This window comes from Lygodium microphyllum, chromosome 25 (genome assembly GCF_053477565.2).
Source record: "Lygodium microphyllum isolate KBCC chromosome 25, Lygodium_microphyllum_v1.1.10, whole genome shotgun sequence".
Classification (NCBI taxonomy): Eukaryota; Viridiplantae; Streptophyta; class Polypodiopsida; order Schizaeales; family Lygodiaceae; genus Lygodium; species Lygodium microphyllum.
This window is the reverse complement of record NC_141159.1, coordinates 107,480,966-107,504,071: the sequence shown is the minus strand read 5'-3', so window position 1 is coordinate 107,504,071 and position 23,106 is coordinate 107,480,966. Positions and strand designations below refer to the sequence as shown.

At 42.7% G+C, this 23,106-nt stretch overlaps 1 protein-coding gene across 5 annotated transcripts in view; it reads left to right on the top strand.

Moving 5' to 3' along the window:
* Nucleotides 1-6,443: 6,443 nt before the first annotated feature.
* LOC148014596 (uncharacterized) overlaps nucleotides 6,444-23,106 on the top strand; it is a 231,571-nt gene continuing 214,908 nt past the window's right edge. For all 5 annotated transcript variants that reach the window (XM_087667328.1, XM_087667327.1, XM_087667326.1 and 2 more), the window contains exon 1: nucleotides 6,444-6,666. In XM_087667328.1, coding sequence (XP_087523454.1) covers nucleotides 6,511-6,666 — 156 coding nt within the window. In that variant the 5' untranslated portion in view covers nucleotides 6,444-6,510. The remainder of the gene's footprint in view (nucleotides 6,667-23,106) is intronic.

The following is a 23,106-nucleotide window of genomic DNA, read 5'->3' as shown; positions in this document are numbered from 1 at the left end:
CGCCACTGCACACTACAAGTGGTGGGCACTTGTCACCATCACTTTATTCTTTATTCTTTTGGTGACAGTTTGAATAAAGGAAGGCCCGGTCACACATTGTGACTGTTGGAGTTCCCATTTCTTGTCTCTCTCTTTCTTGCTCTTGCTCTCCCGCCATAGCTCTTGAGTGCAAGCTTCGATCCTTCTCACCTTACATCATGTCCAACCCTTCCGCAATTCATGTAGGTGTGGTCATGGGTTGTACGGATATTCTAATAGAATATGATGATACACTGAATGTGCAGCCTCATGGGCCATCATAATGCATCTTGAATTTTTGCAAGCTCCAAGTTAAGTCCTACCATTTCCTATGTAAGCTCCACACTCTTCCCTTTGTCCAATGTATATAAAATAGGCTAATTACTATGGATTATGGATCTCTCACCATGGATGGTAATGATCTTGTGGGTTGAATAGCTTTTGTGTTCCTTTCCTTTAGCAAATCATCCACACGGATCACTTCTTCTTAAAATTTGGTTCCCATCGTTTTTTTAAATTTCAATTGCTTGCTAGCATTTTATAAGATTCTCCATTTTTGATCCCATTAATTAACATGATGGAGATCACTTTTTGAGTAGGTCATTTAGTTGTTGCCAGAATCCTCTTACAAAGATATTGGACATGGGTAATGTAATCGTGGATTTTCTCCTTATCTTTCTAACTTACATTCATCAGTTTGAAAATCAATTTTTTTGCATATCCCGCTTTCAAAAATCTCTTGATGAAGAGGTCCTTAAGCATGTCAAAGGCATTGCCTTCAGCATCATTGAGGCTAATAATCCAAGTGTATCCTTTTTCTTCTAGGCACAACCTGAAAGCTTGTGTGCATTGGCCAATGTCTTGGAGGTTGTTGGCCTCATAGACATGTTCAAACTACTCCATCAAGTTGTAAGGATCATCTCCCACTTTGTACTTCTTGAGTTGTTTTGTGACAATAGGGATTTTCATTTTGCTCATGGTGTTGTCCCCTATTCCTAATCTAGCCAGGATCGAGGTAGCTAATGCCATGCTACTCTGGTCATTGGCTGAATTATCTAGTAACCACTCAAGAGTTCAATTGGAGTGAGAGCTCTATCTCAAGCACTCTTTCTCTATCTAGATTGGCTCCCAGCCCAATCTAGAGCTCAATCTCTTATCTTTGCCTATCAACTCTTTGTGCTTGCATGAACCTAGGAACTTATTGTAATAGGTCTTTTCCTAGCCTTCTTTCTTCTTTCAAGTCTAATATGATCTCATGTATTGATCTACCTACAAATACTAATCTTGTTTTCTAGACATATTGTGCTAATAACAGTTGGATTTCTATTGGGAATTCCCTAGAGTCAAACCCTAGGTCATTTGCATTTGAATTCAACACTGACATGGTTACTTTTTCTTCTTGTGTGACTAAGGTTTTAATGATGCAAATAAGATCGGGTAGAGTAGCAAGTGACCCTAATGAAGATAGCTTTCCTTGCTAGGCTACAATTTTCCATTAGCAACTAGTCACTTAGGATCAAGTCAATCACTGGTTGGTTCTCCCTTCTTGATTAATGTGCAACATTGATGGTTAGAGTCTTGCTCATTTTTTTTCCTCGAATGTTTCCAAGAGTTGGCTTGCATTTCTTTATGTCGCCTTTCTCTTCCTACAAAATGCTTGTTGGGTCAATCTTCTAGTTCCAAGGTTTTGTTTTTACCTTACTTGGCCTCTCATATGATCCCATTTTCATTTTTTTGTTCCTTCAAATTATCTCATTATGCATTTCGTACTTCTTTTAGTGGCAAAGAAGTCTCTTTAATATTTGTGCAATTGATAGTGTAAGATGCATAATCATATTTTCAGTTTTCCACAAGAAATGTGATTGAATGCAATGCACTTTTTGTGAAAATGGCGCTCAATCAAAGTTTTAGATTAATTTGTGTATAATTCTCATACAAATATTGTAGCTCAAAAATATGTGATATAGCATTGAGACACTTAACATCAACCTTGAATGATTTATGTACTTGAAATTGTTGCTTGACCTTAAAGTATCAACCCCCTTTGGATTTAGTATCGAGACACTAACATCAACCTTGAATGATTTACGTACTTGAAATTGCTGCTTGACCTAAAGTATTAACCCCCTTTGGATATAGTATTGATACACTTAACATCAACCTTGAATGATTTACATACTTGAAGTTGCTACATGACCTAAAGTATTAACCCCCTTTGGATTTAGAAATCCACTTTGTACATTGTGTGATTGTCACAAGGTTTGTTCACCCCTACTCTCTACTCAAGTTTCTCATGGATGATCTAATAATGCTCACAAGGTTTAATCAAGTGAAGTGTATGTGAAGATATGTTAGAGTTTGCATTAAGGAAGCACAAAAGTATGGTCATGACTAAAACACAATGACTCAGATAGTGATGTGCAAAACTCAAACCCTAAACACAAAACACAAAATGCAAAACACAAAACACAACATGTAAAAAGATAAACACAAACAAAGAAGAGAGCTCTGAAGTGAATGAATCATGTAAAAAGATAAACACAAAGAGAGAAGAAAGAGAACTCTGAAGTGAATGAATCAATGTTGTAGATGAAGGAAAGAATGTAAAAGATGTACAAGGGCAGGGCTATCCATTAGATGATGGCTCTCTTTAGGAGTGGGTTGAGGGAGATGTCGATATGTGTTGTCCATTGGAGATGGATCCTAAGTATAGTAACCCCATTAGTTGGAGTAGAGGTTCATGAAGAAAGTGTTGAAAACACAGTAGTTTAGCGGCCTTTATAAAGCTAGGAGCCACCAGTGACACAGTAATGAGCCAATGGGTGTAGGAGTAGTGAAGATTACCTAACATGGCACATGGGTGGAGAGAATGTCATAGTAGCAGCGAGCTATAAGGAAGGGAGCGAAAGTGATCAAGGTTTGCAAGCACATGCATAGTCCAAGAGTTCAAGGGTCATAGGGCTCTCATGCTTCATTGTTAGACTCTTCGTGAGTCCCTTTGGCTAATCTCTCTTGACTGGTACCCTGAGTGCTCTCTATCAGCAGAGCTACTCTTGTCTTGTTCATAGTCCCCACATTCTGCAATAGTATGTCATTATCTTATCTCACTATTGTCTTGTATTCATGATGATTCTCTGATCTAGCACTAGTTGTTTCCCAAAGTCCTATGTCTATATCCCGTTCAGTCTCTAATAAATGTATCGTTCTTATTTCAGCAATATATTTGGATTGATCTTTTGAGTACAGTCGGTATTCGATCTCATTATTGTGACTATGCTGCTCTGCACCCAAGACGCTGACTGTTGAGTGTGATGTCGATGTCCACCTGAGTTAATTCTGAGTATATATATCCTCTATTATATGGTAGTAGTACTCAGACCTGATTACACATGGCAACCATGAGCATCATTCCTCCATATGCTAAGCTGAATGCATATGTGTTCACTTAGTCCACCTAATGTAGTCTCGGCTCTAGGCCATGCACAACTAGATACTCATTACCAAACAATACCACCTCCTGAGGCTTTTTCGATCCTCAATGAGATTGTATTTGGAGCGCAATAATCTTCTATGGAATTTCAAAATTATTGTTCACACTCCACTCCATCGATTGATAAAGAATCTGACCTTTCCATAATTCCTCACACTACCCCACCAAACCTAGCAAATTGGGTCACTCAACTTGGTTGGTGTCCCCTTAGTAGCCCCAAACCCACTCTCTCATCCAATCTCAATGGTTCACCCACCTAATATCTCTTGTCCAAAGTTCTCTTGATCTTCCAATGAGGATCTAGTTACCTTTATCCACTAATTCGATGTGGTATATACAACCAACTACCCTGGCCAGGACAATGAGACCCATAAGGTCTTTGCATTCGAATCCTTGATGTAGAAAAAGGTTGAGACGTGGCTAGTAGTAGAACATGGCTAGACATCATGCAATGAAGCATTCACCACTTTACGTATCTTGTCCGAACTAGACCAATGACATATGCTAGACAACGAGCAGTCAACATAATGAGTGGATATGATTGGGATTAGCTCTCTTCTTCAAGTGCTTAAGAATCAATTCTCACCTAAATTTATTGAGCTAGAGAGCCATCATGATATCAAGAACCAAAGCCTTCATAAATGAGGGGAAGAGGATGATCATGGTGTTAATATTGTTCTATATCAATGTTTGTTTGCCATAGTTAGCCCCATTTTTACTTTGCAAAAAGTAAAGAGAAAATATAGGGTTGGCTTCCAAATCATTCTAATGGATTTGACCTTGCAGAAAGGGAGTGGAGTAATTTCATATTAAGCAAATATAGGTAAATCAAGAGAAAGTCTACATGACTGTTATGAAGTCTCTTATTGGTGAGTAGGTTATAGATTGTATGGTAACTAACCAATGGTACTTATTCAACCATTGGCCAGTGCAAGAATAAGACATTTGTATAATTGGGCTTATGGGTTATGGTGGTCCAAATTTTCATCATTTGGATAACTTTTTGAGTTTTCATTGTGTGACATGTAGCAAAACGACCCTAGTGGTAGTAGTGTTTGAATGAATCTAGACTAATTTTGTAAGAATACAAGCGAACAAGTCATTTTAAGAAAGAAAAAGAATAATCTTATCTAAAAAACAAACGTTGTAATAGAAAAATTAGTATTATTATGTAGTACGTTTTATAATATACTCATCTTGAAAATTTGGATATGTTTACTACATCTAAAAGAGTCCAAACGTTGATGCTTCTCCTAGAGGGAAAGTTCTAATTGCAACACATAATAAGAACATTAAGGGGCTTGAGATATGTTTTGGTGATATCTAACATGTTAAGGGATTCAATAAAAATTCTTAAGATAAATCCTCTTTGCAAAAATGCTCAAGCTCCACATTAAAAATTTCGACTATAGCCTTTCCCTTTGGACAAAAATCAACAAGAAAGAGAAATGGAGTTCCACCCTTTCTCTAAGACCAAATCTAGCTCTATGTAAGGTGGTTATGAATAAATTCACAAATAAGGAGAGTATCTCCACCAAAAGGATGGACATGTCCTCTCTTTATGCTTGCTATGATAGGGAAACAGAGATAGTTGGGCATCTCTTTTGGAAATGCCATGAGACAAAATCTTTATGGAGGTGGGTACACAAATGGATAAGTAATGCGTGGCATGTCACCGTTGTTCGAGTATATGCATAGCCATAGAGGTTAAGCAACGAAGGGTCCTCTTGCTCCATGCTATATCCTTCTCGAGTCTTTCTACCAAGTCTTCTTTGACTAGCATCCTAGGTGCTCTCAGAGCAAAGCTTATATTGTATTGTTTCATAGTCCTTGTGTTTGGCATTAGTACTGCCTTGGTCATTGTACCTTAGAGTCATCTAGTCCCCCCTTTTTTTTTCTAGAGAACTATGTCAAGACCATTTGGTCTATGATTCCATGATTGATGTATTGATTCTAACTTTAGCAATATACATATTGGATTGAGTCTTGAGTACATTTGCTATTTGATCTCTATGCTATGAATACATATTGCTTTGCAACCTAGGCATTGTATGTTGAAAGTAATGTTTGTGTCTATTTGTGTCGGCTCTCAGTATGCATGTCGTCTATGGTGGTTGTGCTTGGACACCTAGTTTCTTTGATACTAGAGGTTGAAGTTTCTTCTTTTACCCCATGTGCATTAAGATACTTGGCTTATCTACAGTTTTGCTGGAACTGAAGCACAAGTGGAAAAAGGAATGCCCCATGGCAACAATAAATATTTGGAAAAGAAGATCTAGTAGTGTGTGGAAAGCCTCGCCGTCCTTTAGAATTAATGTATTAAGATGGAGAATTTTGATTAGAAAGCTGCCCTTGAGGACCAGGCTTACGAAGAGGATTAGAGTTTCTCCTTTCTACCCATTTTGTGGAAAAGATGAGGAGACTGAAAAGCATGTCTTTTGAGACTGCCTGCATGTTAGACCAGTGTGGATGACCTTTAAAAAATGGCTCAAGGAAGCTAATCTGAGGTTTGAATTTGGGATGTCAAATGCCTTCTTTGCAAACCGCTCGAATTTTGATGATAAGACTTGGAAACTCATCAGTCTGGTCACTGGAGCGGTGTTGAAATTTATATGGCACAAGTGGAATAATATGGTATTTAGAAGAAAAGAAGTTGAGCTTACTAATAACAATTTAGACTAGCTTAGAATTGAAGTCCTTACGGCTATGGGTAGCTGCAGTACATGAAGAAGTCTTGGATATATAGGCTCTTTTGGAGGAAGTTAAGCATTTTGGCTTGAAGCCTATTGCATCTCTAAGATGATGTACTAACTTTATCCTTTTGTTTGAAATACAATTTCACCGCATTATAAAAAACTAATGTTAAGATTTGTAAATTGTCATAGCCTTGTCGTCATCAGCGTATGGATATATAAGCTTTTGCTTTAATCTAGCACAAAGTGCACCATGTATCGTTGCATGAAACTTGACGCCCCTGTAGCGTGCAGTCGTCTCTGCCAGCCATGGCCAACGCATTTTTGCTTTACCGTCCTTTCGTTCCTCGCTTCCCCGCGATTATCCGGGCCCCTCCATTCACAGTAGCAGCAGCATTCTCGTCTATATCCCGACCACCACCAGCAGCGTCTTTGCCTGCACGCATTGAGCTCGAGCAAACTCAGGTAGACCATATCCTGTGATCCTTTTTAATGAAACTGTATAGAAGACAGAAGCCCGCATCAGTCGCTGTTCTATTCTGGTGATATGTTTAGTTCTCTCGGTAAGCCAAATCTCTCTTTGAGGACTCGTTTCTCAGTAGATAGCCTTGAACTTCTTGAATCATGTTGACCTAGGTCAGCATTGACCAATGGGTTGTAGTGTGGCACCGTAGTATCGTTCATTTTCCAATGGAGAACAGGATCTAAGAGAATGGTTACCTAATTTTGAGCGACTGGCACACATTGTTGCACAAAATGTCTATCAGTGCAAGTTAGGAGTTCCCATGGTCTTAGTAGGTTGAAGCACTTCCTTGGTATGAAGGTCTTACTAATGAAGTGAGGAACAATTGGATCAGGTTCAAACAAGCACTTGTTCAGAAGTTTGGATACGGAGTTCCAACTGCTGAAAATGACATCTAGTCAAAAGATATTCAATAAAGTTTAGAGGAGGATGTTCAGGTCTTTTTGAGCAGTTTATGGTCATAATTGGAGAGGATTACATAAGTACAGAGGGACTACTTCAAACTAAGGAAATTTATGGTAAGCCTACACCCAAAGGTGAGAGACAAAGTGGGTTGGAAGCTATAGAGGCATATGGCATAGCTCTTGTGCAAGCTACAAGAGCAAGAAGCCAAAAAAGAAGAGGGAGTAGAGTTAATGACTTTTGGAGCTGTTGGAGTCTAGAGAAAGCAAGGCAACCTTATGAAATCAGCTTGTAGAAAGAGGTTACTATGTTCTAGTGTGGCCACATTCAGTTAGAGAGATAGGAGCCATGTATCCATCATATGGAAGAGGAAGAGGTTAGATTGCTTTGTATGACAAGATGTGAGGGTCCCACAAGGATAGGTCAATATTACCAATGGAGGGAGAAAACAAGTCCATGGAAGCTCTATTAATGATGAGGAAGTGGATGTACTTGTAATAGGAGGACTAGCAAAGTTGCTGTCCATCAATGCTAAAGAAAGAGCTAGGAAGATGGGAAAGCAAGTGGTTCTAGAGGCTTAGAATATTTAAGAAGCCAAGCACAAGAGATCTAAAAAGCTAGTAATTGAATATGATTACCTTTTGGGATAAGGAATTGAAGAGTATGACTTATCAAGGATTAACAACTTTAAAAGACAATTATTACTTTTGATTAGATGCTTACTTATAATATCTAGATTGAGAAGACAATCGACCAAATGTGTTAGTACTAGGATAGTAAGAAAGCAAGGACTGATAGAGCATTGTGAAATCTAGACAAAGGGAAGATCTTGTTTTAGTTTTTGATATAGTCTTAGAGGGGTAAAAGGTTGTCCAAGCATACACAGATGGAGGAGTTTAAGTTTGTGTGATAACAGAAAATACTTTGGAGAGAGTGGAAATATTATATATGGATAATAAAATCAACAATATTAGATATGAGGTTAACTTATGCTCTAACTGTCCGATTGTCACAGTGATCCGCCTTCACAGAGCTGTATTTGCTATTGTTAGACACCTTTAATATTGACTACTACGTTTTGGGATCTGTTAAAGCACGACACACTCTTTTGCTCATACTCTTTGCCTCAATCCTAGAGACATGGGAGTTTGAGTTTCAATATTTTACCTTTGCATAGTGAGTTTGTTGCATTAAGCATTGTATTTATTCATTATTCAAATTTCTTTCATCTTTTGTATTCATTGTCTTTAAGTTATTCTAACCTAATTGTGTTTCTTTATTAGTTTATGTGATTATTGTACGATTGTGTTTGTATTTTGTAGTTGAGCATTTTTTTTTCTTTACATGGTATTAGAGCTAGGTACTCATTGAAGAAACCTAACCCCTTGATTGGAAAGCTCACCTTCAGAAATATAAGCTATAGAGGAAAGATAATATAAAATGCTTCCATATTAACTCAATCTCCAAAGTAGCCTATGCTAAGAATTGAGCAAGAGAGATTCCACAATCTAACTTGTAAGGCTTCAATATGGATGGAGATGCTTTTGTGCTTAGACAAGTGAATAATTCTCTTGTAAGGGCATTGTCCAAGTGATCATTGCAAAGTATTTTACATAAGTATGATGATTTGCATTGTCCTTTGTATCATCCCACACATTGACATTTTGTTCTTGTAAATATGCATTTGTGCGCATTTATCAATTTTTAGTTAGAGAGTGGTGGGCTTTGGTTTCACCATATTCATACCAACTCCCACGGCAGTTTTTCTTTTCATTATCACATATCTTCCATAGCCTTCTTCATCAATACCCTCGGGTTGTAAGGATAGCTTATCTATTTTGTAATGTGTTAGGTCTAACCATCCCTTTTATTTTTCCTCGGGGCACTCTTTTCCCTCACCTTTCCCTCCCCTCCCTTGCTTTCTCTCTCTCTCTCTCTCTTTTTCGTAAATTCTCTCTCTCTCTCTCTCTCTCTCTCTCTCTTTGTGTGTGTTTCTTTTTTTCCTTTTAAAAAAAGAAGAAGAGAAAAGTTCAATTTGGTTTCATCTGTCTTGGTAGGTCATTGGGTAGTGGACAAGCATACTTTATTTGATGCCTTGGTCTCTTCGAGATGATCACTTAGGCTTTCTTGTGGTAAGATAACCATTGCCTTTATAGTCTTGGTAGGGTATTAGAGGCAATCGACACGCACCCTTTGCTTAATGTAGTCTTGGTAGGTGAGACATCTTGGCATCAAAGAAAAATTGAGCTTAAGCTATCTTGACTGTTCCTTTCTAGCTCCAATTTTAGGTCTGAGATGAAATGTTGAGCTAAAAATGCATTTTAGACTTAATTGGCCATCTATAATAGCTTGAAAACTCGAAATTATTAAACTATATTAAAAAGAAACATAATCTTAGAGAATATATGTGTCCCATAAGCCAAACCTTCATTTGGGAGGACTATCCATTTATAAATAGATAGGCTGTCCACCACTTAGTCCTTGTTGAGAAACCCTTTATTCGCAGTTTTGTGTTTAGGGTTTTGTGTTTTGCATTTAGGGTTTCACATTTTGCGTTTAGGGTTTCACAGTGGATAGTCTCAGAAAGAGCCTAGGCGCCCACGGTGGGGCGCCATCGTAGACAGCTGGCGCCCTCCCTCCAGACGCCGCCCTAGTGGGACAAGTGAATAATTTTTCCACGAGGGACATTGTCCAAGTAGTCCCTACTGCATGCGTATTCTCATCATGTAGCACACTACTCTATGTATCTAATTGTGCAGAGCATACTTGGTCTCCACCTTACCATCATCTTACTCCAGCACCCTTTTTCTCATCATTGATACCTTTGAGTGGTTGGGTTAGCTTGTTTGTTTTGTAATGTGTTGGATCTAACCATTCCTTTTTATTCTTCCTAAGGGGCACAGTTACTTGAAAGGCTACAAATCATATTTATTCTTTCAATAAAAAGAAAAAGAAATTTAATGTGGTTCAATCTGCTTTTGAAGGACTTGGTAGGTCACTGGGTAGTCGACTAGTATCCTTTGTCTGATGCCCTATTCTTTGTGGGGTGACTACTTGGATTCCCTTGGTAAGATAAACATTGCCTTTGTAGTCTTGGTAGGCCAATGGGCAGCCGATGTGCACCTTTTGTTTGATGCCTTGGTTGCTTTGGTGTGGGATACCTTGGGGAAAAAATTAGCTTGAGCTTTTCTTGTAATGCCTTCTTGATTCCAATTCTCGGCTTGAGAGGGAATGTTGAGCTAAAAATTCATTACCCTTTAATTAGCTCTTTAAAATGGTTCCAAAACAGTAAATTACTAGAAGTTTTATTAAAACGGGGAGTGGTTTTATAGTAGTTGTCGTTTAATATCCCACTGTCACTAGTGATTAGCTTCCATAATCTATATTAGGTCATTTTTATATTTTCAGCACTTTTTCTTATCACCCTTTGCTTTGATTGCTAGTTACTTTATTGTACTTTGGATCCGTCTCCAGTGGAGGATACACATTGACATCACGCTTAGCTTGCTCTCATGAGAGCCACCGACTATTGGACAACTTTGCTCTTAAGCATCTTTACATTCTTTCCTTCATTTGTAGCATTCATTCATTTATTACAAAGTTCATTTTCTTCTCTGCTTGTGTTTGTGTGCTTTGTATTTTGCGTTTTGCATTTTGCGTTTTGCATTTAGGATTGGAGTTTTGCATGCCACTGTCTTAGTCTTTGTGTTTCAGTCGTCGTCATACTTTTTGTGTTTTCTCAGTGCAGACCCTAGCATATCTTGAGACTTATCGGCAACTGCCACGTGGTAGATTTATCTACGTTTTGCTGCTCTAGATTGCTACCAAGATTGCCACGCCAGATCCTATACTTGCATTTGCTATTGCACCCTATTGCCATGCTGCCATGTCATTATCTGATTAGTATTCTTTTGATTCTACTGTTGATCGCTGTGTCAACTGTTCTTGAGCTGTATTTGCTGCTGTCGCTTGACATCTGTGAGGCTATCTGCTATGATTTGGGATCCGTCAAAGTACAACACACTCTCTAGCTCATACTCTTTGTCCTAATCCTAGAGACATGGGAGTTTGCAGGTCAATATTTCACAATTGCATAATGTGTTTGCTGTATTAAGCATTGCATACATATTCATTCATTATTTTCTTCAATGTTCATTATCTTTGAGTTCTGCTAATCCTAGGTGTATTCTTTAGCAGTTTATGCTTTGCTGTACAATTGTATTTGTTATTTGTAGAATGAGTATTTCTTTATAGGTGGATTGCCCAAGCCATAAGAAAGTGATTGGGACTAAGTGGATCTTTAGTACCAAAATGAAAGCTAGGATTTTGGATACATACAAGGCTCGCCTTGTAGTGCAAGGTTTTCACCAAAAGCATGGCATTGATTATAAAGAAACCTTCATACCCACAATGTGGTTGATATCATTCCGCTCGTTAGTAGCACTAACTACTCAAATGATTGGCCACTCTATTAGATGGACTTTATACATGCCTTTATGAGCAATTATTTGAGGGAAGAAGTCTATGGGGAGTAGCCTCGTGGATTTTCTCGTGTAGACCATAAAGATAGGGTCTTTCATTTACGCAAAGCTCATTACGGGCTAAAGCAAGCATATTGTGATCATGGTTCCATAGAATGGAGAGTTTCTTTGAACTCATAGTTTCCATTCTATCCCTTGTGACCCAAACTTATATGTTAAACTCACTTCAAAGGGATTCAGCTATATCTTATTGTATATAGATGATATATTGATTAGAGGCTCAGATTCTACTATTGTTGTAGATATTAAGGCCTAGCTTAGCTCTACTCAGTTAGATGTCTTATTTTTTGGGGATGGAGGTAGTTCGATTTGGGGATTCCATTTTTGTTACTTAATAGTGTTAGAGATATGGTCATCTAATCGTTCCCTAGACAGGCATGTATCCATGCATTCGAGAGCAATTTGTCAGAGTTTGTGTGCTGCAGTACAGTCATCGCATTTATTGCAGGATGCCACATCAACAGTCAAGTTGTCAGCCAGATCAACAGTCGGACACGTCAGCAGGTCGCCATATCAGTAGTTGTGTTGGATGCCACATTAGCAGTCGGACAAGTTGCCACGTGGCAGTTGTGTAGTCAGACGGTCTTTTGCACAATTAACTGCATTTAATGTAGTTGACCTGTACCAGTTGTTTGGCCTATTATTGCAGATTTAGAGCACACTTTTTGTCATATTCTGATCGCAGATTTCAGGCTCAGTTCAGGGCAGAGATCGTGCTGGCTGCTATAGACTTCGAGGTGTACAACAGGGTGATATCATCAATGTGGAGATACACAGACATATGAATTGCACCCGTGTACATATCTGTATTTCTTATTCAGCATTCTTGATGTTGCAGATGTGCGTTCTTCTGTCTCTTTCTCTCTTTTTTTTTTTGTAAAAGGTAATTGTATTAATTACGAAAAAAAGGTACAAGTTGACGTGATTACAAGATGCACGATGGCTCTAAGCCATCGAGTTACAAAAAGTCATGGCAAAGATGCAGAGGAAATTGCCGTATGCCAGGGAAGTAAGTCCTCCCGAGGGAGTAAGTCAAGAGTGTCGAATGAGATCTATTGGCCAATGCAGGAGACCTCTAAGCCTCGCAATATGTCCCAGAACATTAGAGGCCAAATCAAAAAGAAAGGCATTCTGAGTGGTCCAATTGTGCCAGCAGCCCCAATATCTAAGAAAGTGAAATAAGATCTTCATATGCGACTGTGCCGGTGCGGGGTATTTGGGCCGTACAAAAACCCAATCAAAAGGGCTTAGGGAGAACCCAACCACTGCTCGCCAAACCGCTGACAAGAGTGACCAGATATTCTTCGCGAGAGGGCAAGAAATAAATCGATGACGGACCGATTCCACACTGGTGGTGCAAAAGAAACAGTTGCTGTTAGAGATACGACGCTTGGGAAGGGCGGAAGCAAGAGGAAGACCACCAATCATGACCCTCCAAAGAAAGACCTTGCATTTGAAATGTGTCTTGTTCAACCAACCCTCCATCACAGTTGCCTTTCACCACGACTGAGCACATGGCACGAAAAAGAGACCAACGAAGAGCCAGCATATGAGTTTTGGCATCCAGATAGCCCCATCACCCATGCGTTTGGGGGTATATGCATGCGACCAAGAAATCCATGAAATGCTTGCATGCAAGGAGTCATTCTTCCATAACATGAAACAAATGTACTTAGCAGGAGCATTCAAAGTAGTAGCAGTCCAAGGCAGCAAAGGCAAGAAATATGTGAGCATTGGCAACATAATTGTCTGAGCCACTTTGAGGCGAACATGGAAGGGCCAAGCCTGCGACTTCCAATACAGAAACTTAGCTGCCAGTTTCTGTGAAATCCACTCTAGTAGTTGCTTTGGCGGAACATCAACATCAATCATCATTCTGCATGATGTACATGCGGTCCAACCGTGACCATGCAGTTGCATACTGCGCAGAATGGAAAGTAAACCCAGTAGAAGAAGGGTGTAGCCAAGACCAGAGATCTTGCTTAAGTACGGCAAGAGCAAATGCATTCCACACACGACTTTCCGGAGCGTCCATCACCGAATGCTCTGATGTGGACTGTGAAGAAGCAACACACATATTAAAATCCCCCATAAAAAAACCCCGTCTGCCAAGTGACAAGGAGGACTGCAAAGTATTCCAAAGATCCCGGCGGGATAAAGGATCATTCGGAGCATAAAGGCCAAGTAACCATAAGATCTCTCCTTCAAATAAAACTTCAATCACCACAAAACGGCCATGTACATCATTTTTAAGAAGAACAGGCTGATATTTCTCATGTACAATCATAAGTACACCAGAATAATGCATGACATGTGTCCCCGCATAAAACAGGCGATAGCCATGGCAATCCACAACTTTTCCTGCTTCACCATGACTCTTGTGCTCAACAGCACACAAGACATCCCACTGATTCTCATGCAATGCAGTCCACATGGCATGTTGCTTATGGCGAGAACAAATGCCTTGCACATTCCATGTGGCTATCTTCATGTGTATTCAAAAAGAAAATCAAGTATGAGGCACAGCTTGCCTCGATTTAAGCTTTTCTGCTAGAATGTCAAGGACTCCCTCATCCAAAAAATCAGCTAACACGGCAAAAGAGTTCTGACGGCCAGATTTGGAGGTGGACGGTATATCCACTGTCTTGGGGATGGAACGGGGATAGCGACGATCCCATGGTGTAATGACGTTACCTCTAGTATCAAAAGCCAACTTAGCAGGTGGACCCTTTGGACCGTTCGTATATACTTTCCTAGTAGGCTGATTACGGGGAGCAGGAGAAACCATGGCATGAGCAGTGTGCTCTGAAGACAACATTTCTTTCCTGCGCATATAAGTGCGCATGGAAGCTTAGGAAGTAGTAGGCACAGTATCTGCCATGCCTGCATCAAACCTTTTACCTTTTATTGCACGTACATCTACCCAATCGTTGCCACGGGAATCGAAACCCGAAACATGTTTACCTTTATCCACAACTTTAGGCAGCTGGGTTGCATCCTACAACAGAGCATCAAGCACCACATTTTCCATGGGCAACACAACATGCTCAGCATTTGAAGTCGGTTGCTTCTCTAGGCATTCAGCCATAAAATGCCCCAAATTTCCACACGAAAAGCAATGCCTGGCAAAGTTACCCCATTTCAAGCGAAAGTGCAAAGGATGCATGCCAGAGCAATTAAGACGTAACCAAGCAGGCCTTTTCCTAGCAGTGTCCCATAACATACACAAACGGTTACGATTCATAGCCCTGAGGCTCGGGGGGATCAGAACAGTGCCCACCACGGCCATGGCATCCTTTAACAATGGCCAATAGACAGCCGGACAATTTTTCACTTCAACCCACACCAGGCATTCACTTTGAAGTAGACGCTGAAAATCTGCCATTGGGCGCCATGGCACAACATGGACCAAACGACGATCAAAGAACAATGGCAGTTTAAACATGAGATCAACAAGATGCTGCTCAGATTTCAACAGCACCTCATAAAAGCCTCGGGGCTCAACAAAAATCTCTTCAACACATTCCTCTTATAGCAGACTGCGCAGCCACTGGCGAATACGGGAAAGCACTGGGAGCTTCCCAGTGAAGAAGAGTATAACAGCACGTTCATAAAACACCGAAAATGAGCGCAAAACATTTTTCGGGTCCACAGTGGCTTCTAGAACATCTTCAGTGGTAGAGTCAGAAAACGCTTCATGATTATGTTGAACATAATCGCCAAGCAGAGTGTTGGCAAACTCCAGCAAATACTCCTAGTCAACATCCTGAGAATCCACAGAATCTGAGGCAACCTGAGCATAAGAGCGTTCCTGAGGATCCATGATCTCTTCCGAAGTATGCTTGGTGCGTTTGCCCGCAGGCTGGAAGTCAGGACCAGGGGGCATCTCCTCTGTGCAAGGAACCATATCCTCTGGTTTCTTTGTATCAGAATCCGGACCAAGAGCTGCCACTGTTTGGTCTATAAAAGCCATATCCAGACCAACCATGGTGTATCACTACTTGCGTTGGTTAGATGCCGAGGCAGGAGCTCATAGGAGGTAGAAACGGCGCAGGCCAGCACAGGCCTCTCTCTCTCTCTCTCTCTCTCTCTCTCTCTCTCTCTCTCTCTCTCTCTCTCTCTCTCTCTCTTTCCAGGCTATGCACGACAGCTTGCAAGAAGAAGCACAATCCTAGAGTCGGGTCCAGCACTCCCCACAGCCCACAGCCCATAGTTCCTTGGACTGATTGCATGGTATGGGTCTGCACCCAGCAGATGCCAATCCCAGTCCCAAAGCTGATCTGCACGAGCAGTCAACACTGCCGCTCATGTCTGCTACCCTGTTCTGCGCGGGTTTGCCCTAATTTGCCTGACAGTTGCTGACGAACTTGCCGGTTTGCAGAAGGAGTGGCGCCTCTAGTTCGGTGTCCTGCTGTTCCTTCAACAGGCGCGGGCCCCAGGGTAGTGCAATCTCGAAACAAGTCAGGTGGGGGGCGCCAAGCTGTTGCCCGCTTTCTCCCTTGCTGAGTGGCTGTCGGGCGCTGCTACAGCCTAATCAGGCGATGAGGGGCAGAAGGTCTGCGTTGCCAGTCCGTGTGCGGTCTGACAGTCAACGCAGATCCTCGTGACAGGAAAAAAGATGACACGCAAGTCAGACAGGCGGCGTTAGGGCTAGACGCACACGCGACGGCATCCTCTCCTGCAACGGCCTCTCTCTCTCTCTCTCTCTCTCAAGAAAAGGCCGAGAAAGGGAAAAGCTCTCTCTCTCTCTCTCTCTCCCTCTCTCTCTCCCTCTCTCCATGTTTACTCTGTCAAAAGATGGCATACCAGCGAGATAGTAGGGTTTGCGAGGAGGAACACGGAGTGAACTTGGTAAACATGGAGAAGAGAAGAGAAGAGAGAAGAAACTCTGATGAATGGAATAATGAAGTTTTGAATCATGGAGTGAATGTGATACAAGGGTACAAGGGTGCCGTAGCACAAGGAAGATGATGAAGATAGCAACGAACCACGAATCATACTATCCTCTTGAAGGAGTGTGAGGGTAGTGGAGAGGTTGGAGAGGAGTGACGGTCTGAATGAATCAGCCGTAAGGAATGAATGAGAGAGTGGCCTATAAATAGGCATAGTCAGTCCAGGGTGACGCCTCTTTTTGGGGCTGTAAACCCTGAACGCAAACCCTAAATGCAAAACGCAGAAACGCAAAAATGCAAAATGCGGGTGAAGGGTTTCTCAACACCCCCTCTCAGGCCCAAAAAGGGGAACAAGAGAAGAGTGAGGTGGAGATGCAATGCTACATGCTGAAGAATGCTCATGCAGCAGGTGCCACTTAGACAGTGTCCCGCGAGGGAAAATTGTTTACTTGCCCAAGCACCCTAGTACAAAGATGATGAAAACATGCAATGCATAGGAGGAATGCCAGACTTTGTGTGGTGCCGAGAACTATAAGGATATGCTCGTACTCGATCTCGGGAGTTGGCTCCATGTTGACCAAGGGACAAAGAACATCCACCCTATAATCTGAGAATACCACCTGAAAGGAGACCTTTGAAGATAGTCGGGAGATTGGATGAGCTGTAGAATCCAAAACTCCACCTTGGGAGAGAAGCCACTAGCTCTATGACTCCATGCTGGAAGAAATACGAAGGCCTAGCCACCAAGTCACTGCTGAAGACCCAAGGGCCCCGATCTAGGTAGATCCTCTAGATCCTGGGTATGAGTAGAGAAAATGAGTGCTCAAAGGATAGCCACTCCTCGAAAGTGAAAGGTGGTGGTGTGTGAAGAACTTTATGGCACATAGGGTCCCTCTCTGAATCGGAAGGAGAAGTAGGAGCTCCCTCTGAAGCCGAGGAACTGGAAGCCCCCTTTGAGAGCGAAGTAAGAAAATCCCCCTCTGAATCCCAATCTGAGAGAGAAAGAGAATTCAACCACTCATGGCTCATGGACTACGAAGCATTTGATGACGAAGGAAGTGGCGCCGATTGTGCCGAAGAAGCTATCTGGGGCGCGGAAGAAGCAGCCGAAAAGCACCTAGAAGTGGCCTCTTGAACCTGAGTGGCAGAGGATGGAGAAGAAGGAGGCTCAGGATGAGCCAAGGGTAGAGAATAGTCATGGGCTCTGAGGAGAGTGGATTGTGGAGGAGATGTGGGCTGTGGAAGCCACTGTACTTGGAAGGGGGTGGGGGAAACCTCCGCACTGTGGGGTGGTCTCGAGGGGGGCTTATCCCCTCGTAAGGTCTTAGAGCCTCTTTGTGCTTGAAAGGACTTAGTGAGCGTTGGGTGCGGCTTATTGCCTTGAGCATAATACTTTGATAGCTGATGCAAAACAATCTCTGTGGCCTAGAAAGGAGAGGTGACACAAGGAATGTCTAGTGGAAGACGCATATATTTTGGGGGGTGGGGAGCAAAGGTCGATGCCGACAGTCATCAGTGGAATGATCGTTCTTGCCGCAGTAGGAACACCCAGTAGATTGGCAATCTGTTGGTGGAGACTGTCAGAAGTGGAGCAACGGTGGAAGCATAAACATGTGCTGAAATAAACTGCTGAAACAGAAGACAAAAAGAAAAGAAAGAACACGATACAGATGAGAACTCAGATGTATGCACGGGAAATGGAATCCATATATCTGAACATGAGACAGTCGCATACAACAGTGAGTCACTGGCTGCGTGGGCACTGGCACTGGCTCCTCTCTCTCCACAGAGCTTGCAGATGGTGAAGATGATAATGATACTGACTGAGGAGGAGCACTGAGTATAAATAGGCTGAAAAAGTGGGGAGCAATAATGCTGGTCGGACAGCATTAATGCTGGCCGACTGGTGCATAAAAATGCCCCAATGACATAAAATGCCATACCAGAAAAATACCTAAAATACCTAATAAAAATGCCCAGCCCAGATCAAGCTCAGACTCACACATGAGCTGACAAATACTCTGCTAACACCCTCTCTCAGATCATGAGTGATCTGATACAATACAATAGTACAATGAAAAGGGATCAGAAACTATACAACATAGAACCACCAAGTAGAACCATGGATACCCAAGCAGTGGGTGATCAAGCCACCACCAAGATGCCTCGGAGAGAACCTGATGTCGATGTCGATCGTACCAAACACCTAGAAATAGAGAAGATCATAGCATGTCTCTGTGTCCATCACCAATGTCTCGCAGTAGCATACAAGACCATCCTGTCAAACATGCCGCTGAACATATGTGACCATGGATTCTCCGCCTTTGGCCAGACCGCCAAAGTGTCCCCTCATGTCTCTAGACGAAAGCCTCCTGCTCTCTGTCAGATAACCAGCTCATCATGAACCTAGATGTCAATCCCAGCTCTAGGATTTGATTCCGCCAGATTGAAGTCGATGCGTCAGGGACGTCCCTCTCTGGAACCTGTGCACCTGTATAAAAGTATAGATGAGACGCGGCTGCCCCATCTGAACACCCGCTCACACTCCCTCTCTGGCACAAGAGAGTCGTGAGGGATGACCTCATCACCACCGCTAGAAAGCAGTCGAGGAAGGGGCCACCAAGCCCTTCCCGCGATCCGAGGAAGAGGATCCCTTCCGTGCCTTGGACTTCACCTTGGTCGGAGGATCTGAGTCGGAGTCTGATGAAGAAGAGGACTCATCGGTAGAGTCAACATCCTGCTTCCACCGCTGCTCCACTTCTGACATGGTTGCCACAGTGGTAACACTGGGCCTTCGACTTCTTCTTCCCGTCACCCCTCTTTGAAGCTTTATAAGCCTCGCCTCCATAATGTGCCGGAAGCCGCCCCTGTAATCTCAAGGATGTCTCATGCTCAAGAAGCATCGAGGTCATATGTGTAAAACTAACAGGAGACGGTGATGTCTGCGCGCGCAAAGCATTGGCCACTCCATCAAACTCCGGGGGAAGCTTGTAGAGGACCGTCCCGACGAGATGCGCCTCGGGAAGAGCAGATTGCATGTGCCGAAGCTGGTCCTGTACCTGCGTAACATGAAGAAGAAAAGACTAAATAGTATCTTTCGGCTCAAACTTCATCTGCTGGAGCTGGCCATAAAGTGTGACTGCCCGCATGGTGGAAGGTGCCTCGTATATCTGTTGCAACTTCTGCCATACTTCAGGAGATGTCCTACAGGAGGTAACCGCCGGTAAGACCGCTTTAGAAATACACCGAAGCAACGCCGAGTAAGCACGGGCATTGTCCGAGTCCCATGTGAGCACCGCTTCCTCATGGTTGTTCTCATCAAAGTCTTCAGGAAGAGGAAAAGGACGGAGAGGTCGAGGATTAGCTCCACAGACGATGTACCATAACCGCTTTTGCACAAACCAAGCTTTCATGACAGCACTCCATGTGAGATAATCAGGTCCATGTAACTTATCATCAGTGGAAGTGCACGGAGGAGCCATATGGAGAGGATAAGAAGAGAAGTAGAGAAGAGATGGAATTGAGAGAGGAAACACAGCCAAAACACAAGCACAGACTGCAGAAAATGAGAGTTCACATGCAATATAACCCAAAATCTGATCAATAGAAGACAAAATCTGCTGTAGAAAGTCAAAAAATCAGTCAAAAACTGCCAAAAACAGCAAAAAGGGCCTGAATTAACAGTCACCCAGCCACGAGAGACGCTGAATCAGCAAAGCGCAGGCTGTAAACTGGAGAAAAACAGGTAGAACACTGTCGCCAGCAGCTGCAGATGAAAAACGCAGGCAGCAGAGGGTGCGAAGGCAGCAGGCGATGGCAAAACTGCAAAAAACGCAGGCTGAAAACAGCCCTAAAACAGGTCGCCTGGCTGCGACAGCAGTCGTCGGATCAGCAGGGGTACAAAACAATCCTGAAATCAGCAAGAAAACACAGCAGAAACACAAATCCTGAAAATTGATACCATGTCAGAAGTGGAGCAGCGGTGGAAGCATAAACATGTGCTGAAATAAACTGCTGAAACACAAGACAAAAAGAAAAGAAAGAACACGATACAGATGAGAACTCAGATGTATGCACGGGAAATGGAATCCATATATCTGAACACGAGACAGTCGCATACAACAGTGAGTCACTGGCTGCGTGGGCACTGGCACTGGCTCCTCTCTCTCCACAGAGTCTGTAGATGGTGAAGATGATAATGATACTGACTGAGGAGGAGCACTGAGTATAAATAGGCTGAAAAAGTGGGGAGCAATAATGCTGGTCGGACAGCATTAATGCTGGCCGACTGGTGCATAAAAATGCCCCAATGACATAAAATGCCATACCAGAAAAATACCTAAAATACCTAATAAAAATGCCCAGCCCAGATCAAGCTCAGACTCGCACATGAGCTGACAAATACTCTGCTAACAGAGACGCCATGGTACCGGTGTGGCAAACTGGAGAAGGGAGGGTGGAAGGGAGAAAAATGATATCTCCCAATGCGCAGCAGAAATGATAGAGAAATGAAATGTTGATATTGAATCCGCCACCGGTCTTTGTCTTCTCTGATGAGGAGGATCTTTGTGGGAAAACGCAGCCAAGGAAGGTTGGATCTAACGCAAACAACAATGTAGGAGAGAGAAAGACTAAAAACGCAAGAAAAACCAACAGTAGCAATTAGTATACTGAAATCAGCTTTGAACAGTGTGTGTTAGGTTGGAAACATGCACTTGACTATTATAGACAGCAATGGCCAGCTTGGACTGCGATGTCCTTCGCGTTCGGGGTGCGGGCAGCAAGCTGAAATACCTGAAATCTGCAAAAACGAGATTATTTTCTAAATGGAGAGTGATCAGCAACAGTCGCTCTACTGTAAACAGCTGCAAATTGCGGGTGGAAGGTTGGAAACAGGCGCCAGACTGTAGATGACAGCAAGGGACAGCTGAGACTGCGATGTCCTCCGTGAAAGGGGTGTGGGCAGCAAACTGAAAACACTTGAAACCTGCAAAAACGAGATTTTGATGCAACGGAAGAAGAGAAGTGGATGCGGAACCGGCCACCGGTCTTTGCCGTCACTGGAGTGCAGGATCTTTGCCGCTGTTTGAGCAGATCCAACTCTGATACCATGTCAAAAGATGACGTAACAGTGAGACACTAGGGTTTGCGGGGAGGAACACGGAGTGAACTCGGTAATCATGGAGAAGAGAAGAGAAGAGAGAAAAAACTCTGATGAATGGAATGAAGAAGTTCTGAATCATGGAGTGAATGTGATACAAGGGAACAAGGGTGCTGTAGCACAAGGAAGATGATGAAGACTGTCACGAACCACGAACTACAATGTCCTCTTGAAGGGGTGTGAGGGTAGTGAAGAGGCTGGAGAGAAGAGGTGATGGATTGAGTGAATTAGCCGTAAGGAATGAATGAGAGTGGCCTATAAATAGGCACAGTCAGACTAGGGTGGCACCTCTTTTTGGGGCTGCAAACCCTAAACGCAAAACGTAGAAACACAAAAAACGCAAATTGCGGGTGAAGGGTTTCTCAACACACTCTCTCTTAGTCTCGGTCATATGCTTCCGCACTGCTGCACTCTAACATGGTATCAGAGCAGTGTAAAGATTGATTGATAATTCACAGAATTGAAGAGGAGTTTTTCAGTGCAACACAAGGCTGCCTTTCAGCATTTGAGGGTGAGTAGGAGGGTGGCGCATCAAAACAAGGCTAAGGCGAGCGTGGATGTGCGGGAAAGGAGTAAAGTGGTTGATTTTGTGGTGGATTTTTGTGGTTTGGGTAGGAGGGCTGCACATCGGAACAAGGCTAAGGTGAGCATGGATGTGTGGAAAAGGAGCAAAGTTGCTGATTTTATGGCAGATTTTTGTTGTTCCAGAAGAAGGTAGGCTACGTTTTGAGTCTTCAATTGTAGATTTCACCTTTTCATCACCTTTTGCTGGTGAAGAAGGTGCGAGACGAGCAGAGAAGAGCCCTAGGAGGATACATTCTACAGTTAGCAAGGGCTGCTTTTGTGTTTTTGTAGGCATTTCTGAGGCTAACATGGAGTTTCAAGCTATTATTGTTGGGAATAAAGGGCCGCCGTGCCTTTTTTACGTACTCGGGTGCGAACACATCCTTAGCACTTGTACTTTACATATAACTATCACAAAAAATCTAAAAGAGATATTTTGGCACCAACGCTGGCTCACATCTTTAATAGGGCAGTTTGTGAGGGATTTCCAACCTGTTGGTCAGACCATATTATTGTGCCGCTCTTTAAGAGTGGAGACCCCGCGCTACCTAGTAACTACCGAACTATCATGATTGGACACATGCTGGCCAAGATATATGGCTCTATCGTGGAACAAGCATTGAGTGAATGGGTCGAGATGCATTGCCTGAGATCAAAAGGCCAGGCTGGCTTCAGGAGGGGATATACAACTCTAGACCATATTTTTACATTGAGGGCAATCATCGAAGAAGGCAAGGCATTCAAGAAAAGATCTACTGCTGTTTTGTGGACTTTCGCAAGGCCTTTGACACAGTGCCATGTGCTAGACTCATGAGAAGAATG